The 15975-nt window shown below is 39.3% G+C and overlaps 1 protein-coding gene across 1 annotated transcript in view; it reads right to left on the reverse strand.

The window, feature by feature from the left end:
* CRYBG3 (crystallin beta-gamma domain containing 3) overlaps nt 1–15975 on the reverse strand; it is a 98587-nt gene that overhangs the window by 79565 nt on the left and 3047 nt on the right. The window contains exon 2 of the mRNA XM_069785478.1: nt 2545–2593. Coding sequence (XP_069641579.1) covers nt 2545–2593 — 49 coding nt within the window. The remainder of the gene's footprint in view (nt 1–2544; nt 2594–15975) is intronic.

A 15975-nucleotide genomic window follows, 5' to 3' on the forward strand; every position in this document is an offset into this window, starting at 1 on the left:
ACAGACAGACACAATTTGGTTTCAACTTTCAGTCACCATCCACCTGAAATGACTAGGTAGAAGCACAATTCAGAGACATGGACATGTATGGAAACCTGCCCAAACCCAATCCATGTAGGTATATAGATTTAGGCATTCCTTACAAAGTACACTTTCCATAACAACAAAACATTGGGGTTTTTTAGCCCATAGTAACCCTAATGACTCAATAAATAAAACCGGAACATCTTTCAATACTATACATTACCCCTTTCAAATGAGACAGTCTCAGTTCTCTCCAACTGTTCAGCTGCAATTCTAGTGATCTTTGCAGAAGACAGCTTATTTTGGCCAATGTCAGACACTAGACAGTGTGGTGTTATCAAAATGCAAGTGTATCTTGGAGGGAGCAGTGGTAGGAAAAAAAATATGTTCCTCACAAAAAAAAAGGGTGGTGGGGGCAGAGGTAGAAAATAAATACTTTCTCCACCTCCTCTGAATCAGTTTTTACTATCTAGTTGTAATTTCAGTGCACACAAGTTATAAAATTATAGTGCTAAAAGTACTCATCACTATGCATATGAAACTGTTCAAGTGTATCAGAAGATTTTTGATCAGCTTAAGAAGGAGGGAAGTTAGACAGGAAGCTCTCTGTACAGTTAAACAGACAGCACATTATAGTAATATGAAAACCGCACCTTTCTTATAAAGCCTATACAAACACCAGATATTATTTCAAAGATAATGTAACGTGCATTGTAACACTTTAGACTCCTAAATGTAGGTCAAAGACAATATAATTAAATAAAATGTTACAGCCAGACAAAGAAAACAGATCAGGCATTTAGAACAAAACTTTACAGCATTAATACTGGCACCAACTTTTAGTATAGTATTTAAAAAACACAAGTTCTGAGTAGAATACTACAATGAATTTAGATTCAGCAGGAAAGATTCTGAATTTGGGCTTTTTAAAATTAAAAAAATAAATGAGATGTAGTTTTTGGCAAGAAAGAAACACTCTTAGGTAACTTAAACCTGCTATGTTCCTTTTGATCCACCTATGCATCCCGCTTGTTTCTTGACACCTAGCCCTCTTCATACCTCCTTTTAAGCAATACCTGTTGTTGAAGTCCTGTGCATGTATGCTAAATGATTCCTCTTCCTCAGTCAAAATCTTCTTCAAAAGGAAAATTTGTTTTAGAATTTTTCACTGATCTAACATAGAAAGTAAGATTTTTTTGAAATGAAGAAAACTTGCTTCTATTATAGTAGAATTTCCTTTGGTTTATCAGAATCCTTTCTGCCTGCATTTCAAGGCATAAAATCAAGAGTCCATGTTTTCTGATAACAGGAAGGCAGTCAGTGGCATCTTCCAGGAGCTTGGAACTGACACAGTTGGCTTGAATCCACAGAGCTTCTGAACAAACGTCACCACATTGTTTCCCACCTTGATGTAGTTAAACTACGTTCAACATGGAATTGTTCTTGAGCTAATAACCCTGTAGGACTGAACTGGGTCTGTGTAGAGGCAACTGCAATGTCTCTTCACCTTTGGCAAAGCCCAAACAAACAGTCCCTAGATACTGAAGGTGCAACTACACAGAGACTGTAGGCCATACAGGAACAAGACCGCTTCCTTCTCCATATGCTGTTAGTGCTCAATAAATGCAACGCAGGATAGAAATTTCAGATTCAGTGCGTTAATAAGCCTACTGCATCCCCACATAAATTTGGCACACTAGTCAAGGTCCTTTTGGGGAAGTAGCCTCAATATTATCTGCATTACACTAAAACAACTAGCAAAAAGAGTAAACCCAAGCAAAAGTGCTTAGTGAATGAATCACTAAAATGGCTCTGTACAAGGCATGATATAACAGCAGCAAAGATGGCTGTTATCCCCAGGCCCTGTCCTGCACATAATTATTTATGATATTGGACTAAGTCTAAACACAACTTTATAGGCAAACACCACTTTGTGTCAAATGACATAGAGGAAAGCCCTGATAACAGAGAAGCACGTCTTTTTTTTGCAGTAAAATGCTTACAGGACAAGACAAGCATGATTAACACGGGTAACACTGGTAGAGAACAGCCAACATGCACACGATTTTCAGCAAAAGATCTTACAGCGCTTTGGTTGGAAACCAGTGGGCCTTCAGGCAGGCAAACACTTGCTGGTTAGATATTAATAAATTATATAGAAATGGTGCTTTAGAGGAATGCCTGAAACCATTGTTTGATAAAAATACCAGCTTTCTTCTTCGCTGGCTAACTGCATGTAGAATTAGCACTAGACTCCCGCTTCTTTAACGTAAGTAAAGATGTGAATTTTAAGAATGTGAAGCACAGACAGTTTTTCTGTCTTCTGCATGTGTATTAGTACCCTGGCGTAATGGACCCTAACCCAGAATATAGCAACCAGGTGCTACATCACAGTACAGAAATACATCCAAAATCAGAACGCTAGCAAGTAGTCACAAGCAGAGGTGGCAGGCTTTAGCTCAATTAAATATTAGTAAATAAAAATCATACCTTCAAAAGTGCAGGCAGACTTGTGCTTACCTTTTGGTTGCTCTTTAAATTTATGGCTTCACTCCCTTTGTTTTCAGAACTGAAAAACAAAGATATTTTGTAACACTGAGGACTTGCATTATTCAAGTCTACCTGACAGTCAACACAGTATCATTCAATTTAAAAACAAGAGCACATTAACTTAAAAGGACAGAAGAACATATTTTTCCAAAGCATAGCCCATATTCTGCACATATTGCAACTGAAAAAGCCATGCCCCAAAAAGCTGAAGATGGAAGCAAAATGCCTGTTTCACCTCACACAGAGGTTTTCAAACTCCAGCATTCAGAAATGGCACACAGCATTTCAGCTGTTCCAGCTGAAAAAACCCAAAACTTTCTGTGCATACATATTATTTTCTGCTGTAAAAATGATACTATAGTCGATCAATCATCTACTACAGCAACATTCATTGCCATAGCACTATCTGGCACACTTGGCAGCTAGAATGTACCCCCAGTCCTTATACTGAGGACTGCGATCGAGTGGAACGTACTCAGGGCAGATGGAATCATCACAAATTGCAGCTACCACATTTAACAGATGTTTACCGAACATACCTAATGGTGGTTTGCAGGCAAATTCAGAAGAAATATTAGAAAGGGAACAAGAGGCATGTTGTCATTACTAAGGCAACACCCACTGTTCCATTTTAAAAGTCAGAAGTCCAAAGACACATATGTCCTTATTGCCAATTTACCTTGGTCAAAATTTTATTCAGAGCCCATCTTTGGAATGAAGGGAACCATTCCCCTGCTTTCTGATTCTTAAAACAATCCTTAAGCAGAATCCAGAGCATATTTTAATCAAAACCTTTATGCTACATGCAACTTTGTATTGGGTTTGTGTGGCAGGGTTTTGGTAGCAGGAGGATTACAGGGGTGGCTTCTGTGAGAAGCTGCTGGAAGCTTCCCCCATGTCTGACAGAGCCAACACCAGCCGGCTCCAAGACGGACCCACTGCTGGCCAAGGCCGAGCCCGTCAGTGACGGTGGAGATAATGCCTCTGGGATAACATTTCAGAAGGGAAAAAAAAGTTGCTGCAGCACAGAAACTGCAGACGGAGAGAGGAGTGAGACCATGTGAGAGAAACAACCCTGCAGACACCAAGGTCAGTGCAGGAGGGAGAGGAGATGCTCCAGGTACTGGAGCGGAGATTCCCCTGCAGCCCGTGACGAAGACCATGGTGAGGCAGGCTGTTCCCCTGCAGCCCATGGAGGTCCACGGTGGAGCAGATCTCCACCTGCAGCCCGGGGAGAGAGGACCCCACGCCAGAGCAGGTGGGTGCCTGAAGGAGGCTGTGACCCCGTGGGAAGCCCGTGCTGGACCAGGCTCCTGGCAGGACCTGCGGATCTGTGGAGAGAGGAGCCCACGGAGCAGGTTTTCTGGCAGGACTTGTGACCGCGCGGGGGACCCACGCTGGAGCAGTGTGCTCCTGAAGGACTGCACACCGTGGAAGGGACCCCACACTGGAGCAGGGGAATAGTGTGATGAGTCCTCCCCCCGACGGGGATGAAGTGGCAGAGATAATGTGTGATGAACTGATCGTAACCCCCATTCCCCATCCCCCTGCGCCGCCAGCGGGGTAGGTAGAGAATTTGGGAGTGAAGCTGTGCCCAGGAAGAAGGGAGGGGTGGGGGGAAGGTGTTTTAAGGTTTGATTTTATTTCTCATTACCCTACTCTGGTGGATTGGCAATAAATTAATTTTCACTAAGTCGAGTCTGTTTTGCCCGTGATGGTAATTGGTTGAGTGATCTCTCCCTGTCCTTATCTCATGAGCCCTTTTTTTTATTTTCTCTCCCCTGTCTAGCTGAGACAGGGAGTGATAGAGCAGCTTTGGTGGGCACCTGGCATCCAGCCAGGGTCAACCCACCACAAACTTAAAAGCAAAAATGTATCAAGAAAAACATTAAAGGATGTTAATGACAGACATCACTTCCTGCATTGCATATCATAAGCTGAAGAAAAATAACTGTACCAATATATCATGCAAGAAATGCTCAGTATTGCAATGAAGTCATAATCACTTCAAAAAACCCTCCATCAATTTTAGAAATTTAGCTTCGCTATTGACAAATGCACAAGCCTTTATTTCTGAATTTGTATGAAGATATGAAGTGAAAGCTGTTCAAATAAAAATAAAAAATAATTATTTGCATTCTGGTGAAATTGTTCCAGGATTTGGAGAAAGGATTTCCATGTACCAGTACTCCTACCGCTACTGACTGTTAACCACAGGTAAGCACGTCTCAGTAAGATTTCTGAAAAGAAAGGTTTTCTTCCTGTTGTGGATTAGGCATCTAAGTTAAATATACGTTGATATATACACAAAATACAAAAGCCAGTCTGACTAAATGCTAGTTTCCCTCTCAGCTGCTCAGAGACAACATTCCCTCAACAAAAATGAGAACAGAACTCTCCTGCAATTAAGTTTTTCGAGATCTTTCAGATCTTTTCAGATACATCAAAAGAAAAGCTCCTTCCTCTCTCTTATGGATCCTCTTCAAGCTGAAAACCATGTACTTTCAGATCACCTCAGGTAATCTTTCATAATGCATTCATAAACACAAAGATGCTTTTTCAGGGAGAGCATCAGACAAAGTCTTGGCTGTTCTTTGCCTCCCTGTAAGACAGAGCAGATAAATTAATATTCTATCCTATTAATTTCTTCTGTTGTTAATGTGTTTCATGAAGGAGACGTCACAATCATTTCTGGGCAATCTGGCACACTAATAAAAGTGCTTCTCACTACATAACCTATTTTCTCCCTCCCAGTTTTTTTTTTAAAAAAACCACTCTTCTCAGATCTGCATGTTTTTTCCTAATGCTGATACACTTGACAGGAACAGGAATTCCCTGTACTTAAAAGTGGAATAATGAGGTTGATCTCCACCAGACGTTCCTCCTAGCTTCAGGATATCACTCTTTATGGAACTGGTCTGCAGACCACAAATGAGATCCTTGCTTTCCTTAAGTATCGCCAGCACAGATCACCAGTGTCCCTATTCTTTTATCACTTTGTTTTGCTGCTCATATTCTTCCCTTCACATCATGTTTTTTCCAAAAACTTCTTTCATTTTCCTATTTCTTGTTTGTATTTAAAATATATGCCGGTATTACTTTCTTCTAGCCACCCAGGCTTGGACAGATCACTATGAAATTCCATAGCGTACATACCAAACCCGAAAGAATGCAATTCAGCAGATAAGCATCTTAAAATCAACAAGTTAAAAAAAAAAAGTATCAAAACTTTCCTTTCCAGCATAAAATAAATATAAACCTGGAAGCAATTCCCCACACCCTTTCATGGTTTATATTCTAGCATTTCTACATTCCTTAACCTTTTGCTTTGGGGTGTAGTTCCTCAACATGCTGACTTTGTCAGCAGAAGCAGCTCTAGAAATTTCCACGCCTTCCTCCTCAACCTCAGCTGTCTCTTCCCACCCTTAACTCAGCAGAGCAGGGCTCTCAGTAGGGCCATGGTCTTGGATAAAATCAAGGGGGGAGCAGAAGTTTCCGTCAGGAAAAATTCAGTCTGCAATCCAGTTTACAGTCCAGTGATTTGTACCTGCACAAATGAAGGGGCAATGAATGCCACTCAACAGACAGGAACAAGGAAGCACGCACCACTGCAGCTCGCTTCACCACTGAAGCTATTTTTTGTGAACCGCTTCTATCCTTGGCCAGGGCCTGGTTTTAAATGGATCTGAAACCAAATGACTCACACTGAATGAATGAAGTTTACAACAGAAAAGCTCGCTTTGCTGGAAACAGGCCTCTTGGACTGTTTAGGATAAAATTGGGGTTTTTTTACCTTCTACAGCCTAAACACCTCAGACACCGTAGCTGGTGCCATGCTTTGCACTTGGGTCTGGAGAGCAGGCTGGTTACTGCTCATTGGGCTCAAACGATGCAGCTTATCACTTCCCACTACCAACCCCCTACAGTTTTTAGGGCTTTCCCCCCATCTCATAATTCCATCAATCATAGAACAATCACTAATCACAAACTTTGGAACACGGCACAGTATTTTCCCCACAAATTCTCTGAAGAGGAAGATAAAATAGTAAAGTTCATAGGCTCACACACAACCCTACACTCCCCGTTAAAAAAAAACATGGTGAAGCTAATGTAATTATGCCACACATATTCTTATGTTGCAACGTAGAGCCCATGTTGTCCATACAAGTCTATATTCAGAGATGCAGTGAACACAATTATTAAGCTATGGCATTCACAATTAAAACTAATTCTTTGTAAATACATAAGACATTTAGTATTTATGTTAAAATTAGCCATTCTAAGTTTTTTTTATATGCCCATGCTATCCTATCATTAGTGGCTAGATGTTATACTTCCAAGAACTGTATTCTAAGGGGGTTTATGTACTTTTTTTCTACAGGACAATCTCTGCAACTAAATATTATTATAAATGTTGACTTGGTAGCTATGTGATATCACACCACTGAACTCTTACGCCTTTGCTAAGAACTGAAAACAACAGACTGGTAGTATATACAGGCTCGCCATGAACTAGGGATTCCCCCTATTTGGGCTACATCTGTATTATTAAAGTCTGGCTCCAAGGAGTTTCATCCTTGCTTTAAGCTTTTCCAGAGTGCTGCATGTTTTGAGTGCTTTGCCATGGCAGGTACTGAGCATGCTATCTCCAGTTCAGCACATCCAAAGTTAAGCTTGTGCTTAACCAGACACATGGCTTTGCTAGATCAGCCAGACAGCTCTCAAGAGAGCATTTCAGCACTTGCTAAATTGGGAAGATGAATCTCGTAAGTCTTCATCTCTGTGCTGCACAAACTACCGTTGTTACATTATACACCCAGCAATAGGACTCTACTAACCCAAGTTTTGAATCTACTTTGTACTTGCTTTTAAGAAGTGAAAGAGCAAAGCATGATCCTAGGAAGACAGAAAACGCCTCTGCCCCACCAACTTGCTTCTGTGGACTTCTTAACTATACAGGCAGTCATTTACAAATTGTCACAACCACTTGTTTACATATTTAGGCAGATATTACTTTCATTTGATAGATTTAAAAAAAAAAAAAGCATGGAAACATTAAATAATGCCCAGAGTAATAAAGACAGTCAGAATTAAGACTAGAAACCAAGCCTCTCAACTACTTCTCAAATATGTAATCTACTGACTTCCTGCTGCTATTTCTGCCAGACATTACCTTTTCTGTTACGTATTAGTGCATCCAACATGGATGAGTTAGTCTTCAGTGAAGGGAGAGGGATCTCTTTTCCTCTCCTGCCTTGCTGCTCTTCCCTACTGTCTTGCCAGCATGCCTAACCTAATTAGCATCACTCCTATTCTTTAAATAATCAAGATTAAACTCAAGTTACAGAAGATCCCATTCTGTATCCTCTGCACCAACCTTTCTTTGTGTGATTTTCTAACGCTTTCTGTTCCTCTGCTGCTGAAAATCTGTTCTGACCTTTCTGTAATACTTGAACAGGTGATGTCTGAATCAGAAGCAGATTTGTGGTCCAAGTTTTTAATCATTACACTTATGTAGGAGAGGTTAGAGATTCTTATAGGGGAGCCAAATGTTCATATTCTGCATTGTCACTCACACAAAAAGTAGACACACATAAGCAGAAGTACTCAAACTCAGGTTAGTTAATATACATGAGGGAATACAGCCAAGAAAAACAAAATCAATTTAATGGAGCAAATTTAAGTACACGGCTTGCAAGATCTTTTCCAACTGCCTCTAAAACCAGAACAAGACCATTACAAACAATCACATCTTCAAAAGGCTCTCACGGCATCTCTCTATGGTGCGAGAAGTCTGCTTCCTCCATCCTCATCCTTCATAATAATCCCTCGGAACTTGCAAATTAAAAGCCCATCCCCTTCTTCCTTTATTAATCTACCCCACCCATGTTATGCACGCAGCAGATTGTGAATGTGTTGTGTCAGATAAAAAAAAAAAAAGCTAGACAGCATGCAAGTGCAATAAAGCACAAACATAAATGTTTTGATGAGACTGACCAGATGGAGAGCTCACTAAACAGAAAGTAACAGCTCTGACATTTTAGGTTCCTTTTACAAGGACAAGGTACAGGCTGCTGATTGCTGTTTGGGAAGGGGGAAATTAATGGGCGGTCTCTTAAGGAAACACAGACAGCTGGCTAAGGCTCAACTTGGACAGTAGTGCTGGACGTCGACCCTCCCTCCTTCTCCCGCTGCTTAGAAGCAAACTCTCTTCCAATGCTGCAGCTCCAACACTTAACTTCTCACACAGTCCAGATGTTACCAGATAGGTGAGTGTGCTATCATTTTGCCATCTCTCCCTCTCTCCCTTCAGGGACAGGTGACTCCCCGAATAGTCAAACCTTCTTTGCTACTGCATTAGACTAGCATTATTTGGTTTTAACTGGTCTTCTCTTCATATTAACTCAGAAACCATTTAGCCATTTAATGCGATGACTCGTAATGGTAAGAGAATAAGCAATGTCTAACCTGAAAGATGCTCCAGGGTGCCAAGAGACAAAAAGCTTCTACATCTGGCTTTAGTGACATAATTCTAATAAACTAAAACTGACCTATACATCTATCTATCTATCTATCCAGGTTTCATGACATCACTTGTGACAACTCCATCACAATATTATCTAAACAGTTTTCCTCAAGACAATGTGTTTTGGGGGACTGTTGATACAATTCACTCTCTACTGGAGTCCTCACTTAGGCTAATGTCACTTTTAGGTTTCCTTTCTTGCGAGTTTCTTTATTTCAGCATTCTGGGGTGTAATGCCAGTTCCTGACCCCTGCCTTTTATCTCTCTCTGAACAAAGCTAATGCTCCTCTCTGGGAAGCAACGCCTCATTTGGTTTCGATATCATGACTTCCAGTTTTACTTAGTGCCAACACAGTGGCACATTCAGTGGTGACCTTCCAGAAGGATATTTCAATAGAGGAACACAGAGATGGCTAACAAGGATCTCGTCACCTAGTACTTTAAAATCCAGCTGTGCAAGAGCCTCCCTGAAGAATGTGAACGAGCGGAAAACCACAAGTCTAATAATACTATCAAATATAGATGTGCAAGACCAAAATCTCCGTGAAGTTTCAGCACATTACAGGGATTCTCAAACCACATCCACAGACCAGTAGTAGTTACGAAACTTTTATTCTACATCTGCAAAGAGCCATAGGTTAGCTAGTATTGGTTTCTTCTCTGTTCCAGCTTCCAGGTGGTAATTAAAAAGATGACTGCTAAAAGTTCAGACTTTTGAGTAATATTTTTTGATATATACCAGTTGCCCTACTTGCCATACAGACCCTTATGATCACTGAAGCTTGCCTCCTGCATAATCTAGATTATGAAATTTCACCTAAGGGAGACCCATGTCAAGCCTTTAACACCTGACCAAAAGATACAAGCTTTGATTAAAAACCATCAAGCAATGGAAAATCTACCACATTTGTAAATAAGACTTTTCCATGTAAACTACTACTAAATTCACTGCCTAAAATGAGGCTTACTAGTTTGATTTGTCAAGCTTCATCTCTCAGCTACGGGATCAACCTCATCTATGCGGGACAGATTACAAAAGCCTCGGGTTCAAATATCCTCTTCAAGTCATAGATCTACTATGACATGAAGCACTTAACTCCCATTTCCCTTGCAGTTACATACCTTGAGGCAGAGTCATTCCTCAAACTGTAACCCTGTTATTTCAAAACCTTCTCTTAGATGAACTAAACGCTATTGAGCTACTTAATTTTATTCTGTGAGGGTAGTTTTCCAGACATCAAATTGTTCTGGAGCTCTTCGCACAGCCCTTTTTAGTTTGTCAGCATCTTTTTCAGAATAAATCATGGACACCGCAACTAGACTCAGTACTCTAGCAATCAAAGTTTATCCACAGAATACATTTACTTTGTTATTTATACATCCAAGAATCACATTTTCTCTCCACGCCAGCACTCTGCTTTGGCTGCTCATGTTCAGCTGACTGTCAACCATGGCAACTTAGTCTGCTTTTAATGTTGTCATCTAAATGGTGATTCCCATACTTCTCGCTCTAGTCATCTGCAAACTTCACATGCTACAGTTTTGTCCTCTTTCAAATTATTTGTGAAGATATTAAATAAACTGACTCAAAAATACATACTTTAAATTTTCTTCAAATGCATCAAGTAGAAAATTATTTTTCAGATCCGGTCTTTTTGTGTCCCTCCGTATGTCGATATTTAGCCGACTGCCATTACACTTGCAAATATTTTAATTGGAACATCGGCACCAAGTCAGATGCCTTAAAGAGTCTAAGGATATTATTTCAGCAGTTTGTCAACCGAAGCCTGTAATCTCATAAACAAAACCGAGTTTGACAATTCCCATCCTCCAGTGATGTTAGGATCAACATCATGTTTATTAACTTCTCAGGTCACCTGGAAGCCTTGGTAAATCAACTTTTCAATCCCTCCCCTTTAATCCAACCAAATACAACAGACTTAAAAGTGAAATACCAACACCTTACTCTAGATACTAACATCACACTTGTGAAGCCATTCATGCGCTGTGCAGCCAGGAGAACCATCAGAACCTGATCTAAGAAGAGAAGTCTCACAATTTTTAAGAGTCAAACTTTCAGCATGTATATTGAATGACATGAGCAAGGGTACACTAAATATTTGTTAAATGAATCAACAGGAAAACGTTACTGTAAAGCTCAGTGGCAACAAGATGTGAGGAAATCAATAAAGATTCCTAAAAACTGCCTTCTGCACCAAATGACAATTAAAATACATTATTATTTTAACAAAGAATAAAGATGCTAGCATTTTAATAGAAAATAGTAACAAATAAAGAGCTCTTTCCTCTGTCCCCCTCCCCCTCAAAAATAGAACACTGCCCTTTTTGAAAAGCTTCAAAATGAAAAATTTTGGCCAACTTCTCAGAAAGATTCCCGAGGCTAACACTGTTCCTGGGAAACCAAATGGTACTAGCAGTGACATGGTCTGCCCCTAGTCTCTGGCAAGGCTGTTGTGGATTGTCTTAAAGAGAGAGGGAGTGTTTGCACAGAAATTTGAATGTGAAGTTTCTGGCTCCTACTTCCCTGCTTAAGCTTAGGCCACACACATAGGGGAGGACAAGTAAAGACATTAAGATAAATGCAAATTATAAAAACAAGTTAGTGAGTTTGAAATTGGAGGGTCAAAGGAAAGCAAAACTGCTATTTCATTTAAAACAAATAAGAAGGGAAGTGGAGGAAAAGGAACAGAAAGCAGAGAAAGGTAAGGAAGGAGAAATGGAGCCAGGAACTTAGGCAAGAGAAGTGTCACAATCAGCTGATTAATTTAAGTGTTGGAATAGCACAAAATGTATTATATTCAATTAAACTATCCCAGTTAGAAACTGGTTTGATTACAGACAGCATTAAGCAACTTAGATTGTTTTAACTGAAACAATTTTTACTCTCAGACCTGTTTATGCTTCTGATTTACATACTGTTCCTTGCTTGTGTAGCAAAGCTAGGTCAGCTTCATGTTCTGCATTAACACCGCTGCATCACATAGACTGTGAGCTACATGGAGTGTGTCAGTATAAAACGAAGAGATTTTTTTTTTAATCCTCTTTCCAAATGCAACTAAAAATATCATAGAAAATAAAGATGTTTTAAAATCACAGATATGCCACATTTTACAAGGAAAATTTACATGAAAAATGCAAGAACCAAACAATGTCTTTACACTGAACATGTACCTTTACGTTTAAAGGCTAGAACTAAGTGAAATAATTATGATGGCCCGTGATCACCCTGGCTGAATAACTTAATCTGTTTTACATGTGAGGGAATTGAACAGCTGTACAAAGGCTAGAGAAAAGAAATATAAATGTTTCTGAGTAGAGCCTACTTCGATATTGGGCAGTACGATTATACCAGATTACATCAAGGTTTTTCTTCTGGCATCTGTCAAGCATAGTAACCAACATTAATGTAGAATCTGCTCCATATTTGCCAGTCTGACTGGTTAGATAACGTTTCCAACATTCTTACAAAATAAATGTTACTGGTCACTAGCCCATAAACTTGGTATCATATCAGAAACAGACTTATAAACTATTTATCAAGGTTAAAATTATTGAATTAATAAAGAATAGACAGCATATTATACAACTGTTTTCAAATGGCATGTTTGCAGGACTGGGGATCAACGATGGTACTTACAAATGGCATGAAAATAGGAGATATTAAAAAAAATAATCCAGGAAAGCTTTAAAGCAGCAGCAATTGCTGTCCTCCTGATAAACAGAGCATAACAGAATTTTTAAAAGATGTCATTAAGAAAAAGCACCCAGGAAAACACAAGCAAGAGAGACTGGTGTCACCAGTAAAATGCAGCGAGCATTTCTAGTCAGGCTGAGCAGAAAACTCTTGGTAGAGGCACACAAGGCTACCAGTTCAACACAAGAAAATACTTCTCCAGTTCTCCCATTTTTTTACTCACAAAATACACATCAGGAAGTATCCTACAGACACTTTCCCGTCATTATCAAGGTTCCCTCTTTTGTGTTGAAAACACATTTTCCATTCAACCAAAATAAATTTGATGGCTAAATTTGTAACCAAAATAAATTTGATGGCTGAATTTGTAGCATTTAATTGATGATTAAAAAAAGTCTGTTGTCACTGCAATTCTTTCTGCATTTGCTCTTTATGTGCTTACGAGAAATACTTCCTCTTACATTTTTCCCTACACAACACTGTCCACAGGCAAAGTGCAGATCCACACAGTGTTCATACACTTTGGTCCCAAGACCTCCGAACTGCTTAAGCAGACATACTGCCTTCAGTAAAATATTTTAGCAATTTAAGAAACACTAGAATGTTCAGAAAACCAAGACTCCATTTCAAAATAAGGCAATTCATAAATCACATTAACACAACACAATTTGAGACTACATTTCATACCGCAAAATTGACATGAGAAAGTGAAATGACTAAGGAAGCCCACATTTTTTATCTTAGAAGTCTTCAAAAGTGATACTGTGAAGTTGGTTAGAATCTATAAAAATTATTTTAGAAATTAAAATTAAACTACCAGAAAAACAGAGGTATTAGTATCTCCTGGAAAGCCTACGCAACATAGTGTTGTGCTACTATCTGTAAGTACAATAGTATATACTAACTGAATTGTATAAAATTCAAAGACCCCTCTGGAAAGAAAAGTACTCCTTGGGTTTCCATCCTTTTAAGAAGCTTCAATAATCAGAGATACAATCCCCACAGCAACACGTTTCTGAAGTTTGCTTTTTTTCCACCTGTGAGACTTTTGCTCACCAGAGGAGAAGACTGAGGAGTTTTCATCTTTGCAAAACTGGTCCTTGAAACCATAGAATTGTAGCTGTTTTGGAAATATTTTTGTATTAACTCTAGTACTTATGCCAATAATTGGAAAGGAGACAATGCTGTTAACATTTAAAACAGTGGAAAAAAACCTATGTTGCTTTGTTTCTTCCAAGGAGTGCTACTATTATAATTAATACTCTAGTAACATTTCCTTTAGGAAATGTCTCACACATACATGGCCAGCTGCTGGGCTTGCTCCTTGTGGTCTCAGTCATATGATACATCTTGGTAGGCACCTAATTCTAACCAAACAACTAGTCCCACTACAGTATACAGAACTATTTACCTATTTAATTATGGACAACCACTTTGGTACCCTGCTGAATCAGGGCCTTAGCTACTATTTTGAATTATCCTGCAGTAAAAGGCATAACAGAAAAATCTAGGAAGCAAAAAGAAACAAAAAAACAAATTAACAACTGAACAGAAAATTTTCATAATGCATCTTGCTCAGGTAAGTCTAATTTGAATTCTTCTATATAGTTGGAGTATTCCCCTTGCTGGTTCCACAAACTGTCACACTCACAAATGTACACTCACAAATGAGTTAAATTTTAACAACAATAACAACAAAAATCCTGCTCTGCCTTTTGGAAGAAAAAGTTTCTTTATTAGAAAGCAGAGACTGATTTTTCCAGCAAACAATGGATTTCTTCAAAGATGTTAATAGTATCTGAATCAAAACCAGCCAGGAGGTAGCAACTTCAGAAGAAATAAGTTCGAAATGTATCACTCCCCTTTCAATCAATTCTCAGCAGTCCCCAAATGCACAGTTTTTACAACTACAAAAATACATGTTCTTTGTAAACAGGAACAATGACTGGCAGTCCCAGAGGAAGAAAGACGCTCTCTAATCTCTCCTCAGGCAGAATAAACAAAGTTCTGCCATTTCTGAAAGCTCTTAGTTAGAAACTAATGGATAAACGTAACAATAATCTCAGCCTGAAAAAAAAAAAAAAACAAAAAACACAGCCCTCTAAAACCAAACAAAAGGTTACTCTTCCCTGTTTGATGTCTCTGGTACACTTCAGCGATGCAGAAGAAATATCTGGACAAACCCAACAAAGGCCCACTTGCACTGGTAGTTATTTGACCAGCCAACCAACAGCACTTGGAGGGAAAAAAGATAAACCTGAAATGAACCTGCTAAACAATATACAGAATAACTAATAAAATACATCCATAGTTTAAAGGAGCTCTGGGTTAAAGAGATCAGTGAAAAGTGTCACACCTCCTTGGCAGCTTCTAACATGACCTGAAAGGTCACATTTATTTGCAACACAACAACTGCTCAGCCATGAAAGCTGCATATTTCTGAAAGAATCCACAGTCGATTGACTTACACTGTAGAAGCTGTATCTTCATCCAGATGGACTAAGGAAACACGTATTTAGGGGAAAAATAAAAATAAAAATCAGACTCCCATTAGAATAGTGAAAATTCAATGGGATTTTTTTCACCCTGGGGATTTAGACTGCTCCAGGACAAACACTGTGGTAACAAATAATCAATTTTGTATTATTGAAAATAGCAAATAGCTGAGTAGAGCATAATGACTGCCTTTGATGGAAGTTAATGATAAAGAACTGGGATGAAAAGCACCGAAGCCCTCATTCAAAGCAGCCCCAACTCTGAAGAACACACTTATGCAGGCAAGCGCTCGGTGGGAGATACCTCATATTTGTCTACATTTTATGTAAAAGCCAAGTAAGCCCTTAATGCATATGCTGTGCTTTTTGCCACCACAAAACTTGCAGCTAATCCGCACAAGTTATTTCTTCCACAAGCAAGCAAGCCTCCAGCAATTCTCATGTTCATCAGAGCTACACATTGCTGTAAGGGCAAGTTATTAACATAAGCTCTTCATCAAATGAGGTTCTCAGAAGAGTCTAAGACACTGATTAACAAACAGTGCAATTCCCCCATCCCCTTCCTCCTATTTTAAACCAGGGCCACAGTAGGTTTGGGGTTTTGTTTTTGTTTCTTTAAAGCTAAGTCTGAACACAGTGCCCGGAGCAAGAGCAGGCGAGAGCTC

The sequence above is a fragment of the Haliaeetus albicilla genome, chromosome 6 (assembly GCF_947461875.1).
Source record: "Haliaeetus albicilla chromosome 6, bHalAlb1.1, whole genome shotgun sequence".
Classification (NCBI taxonomy): Eukaryota; Metazoa; Chordata; class Aves; order Accipitriformes; family Accipitridae; genus Haliaeetus; species Haliaeetus albicilla.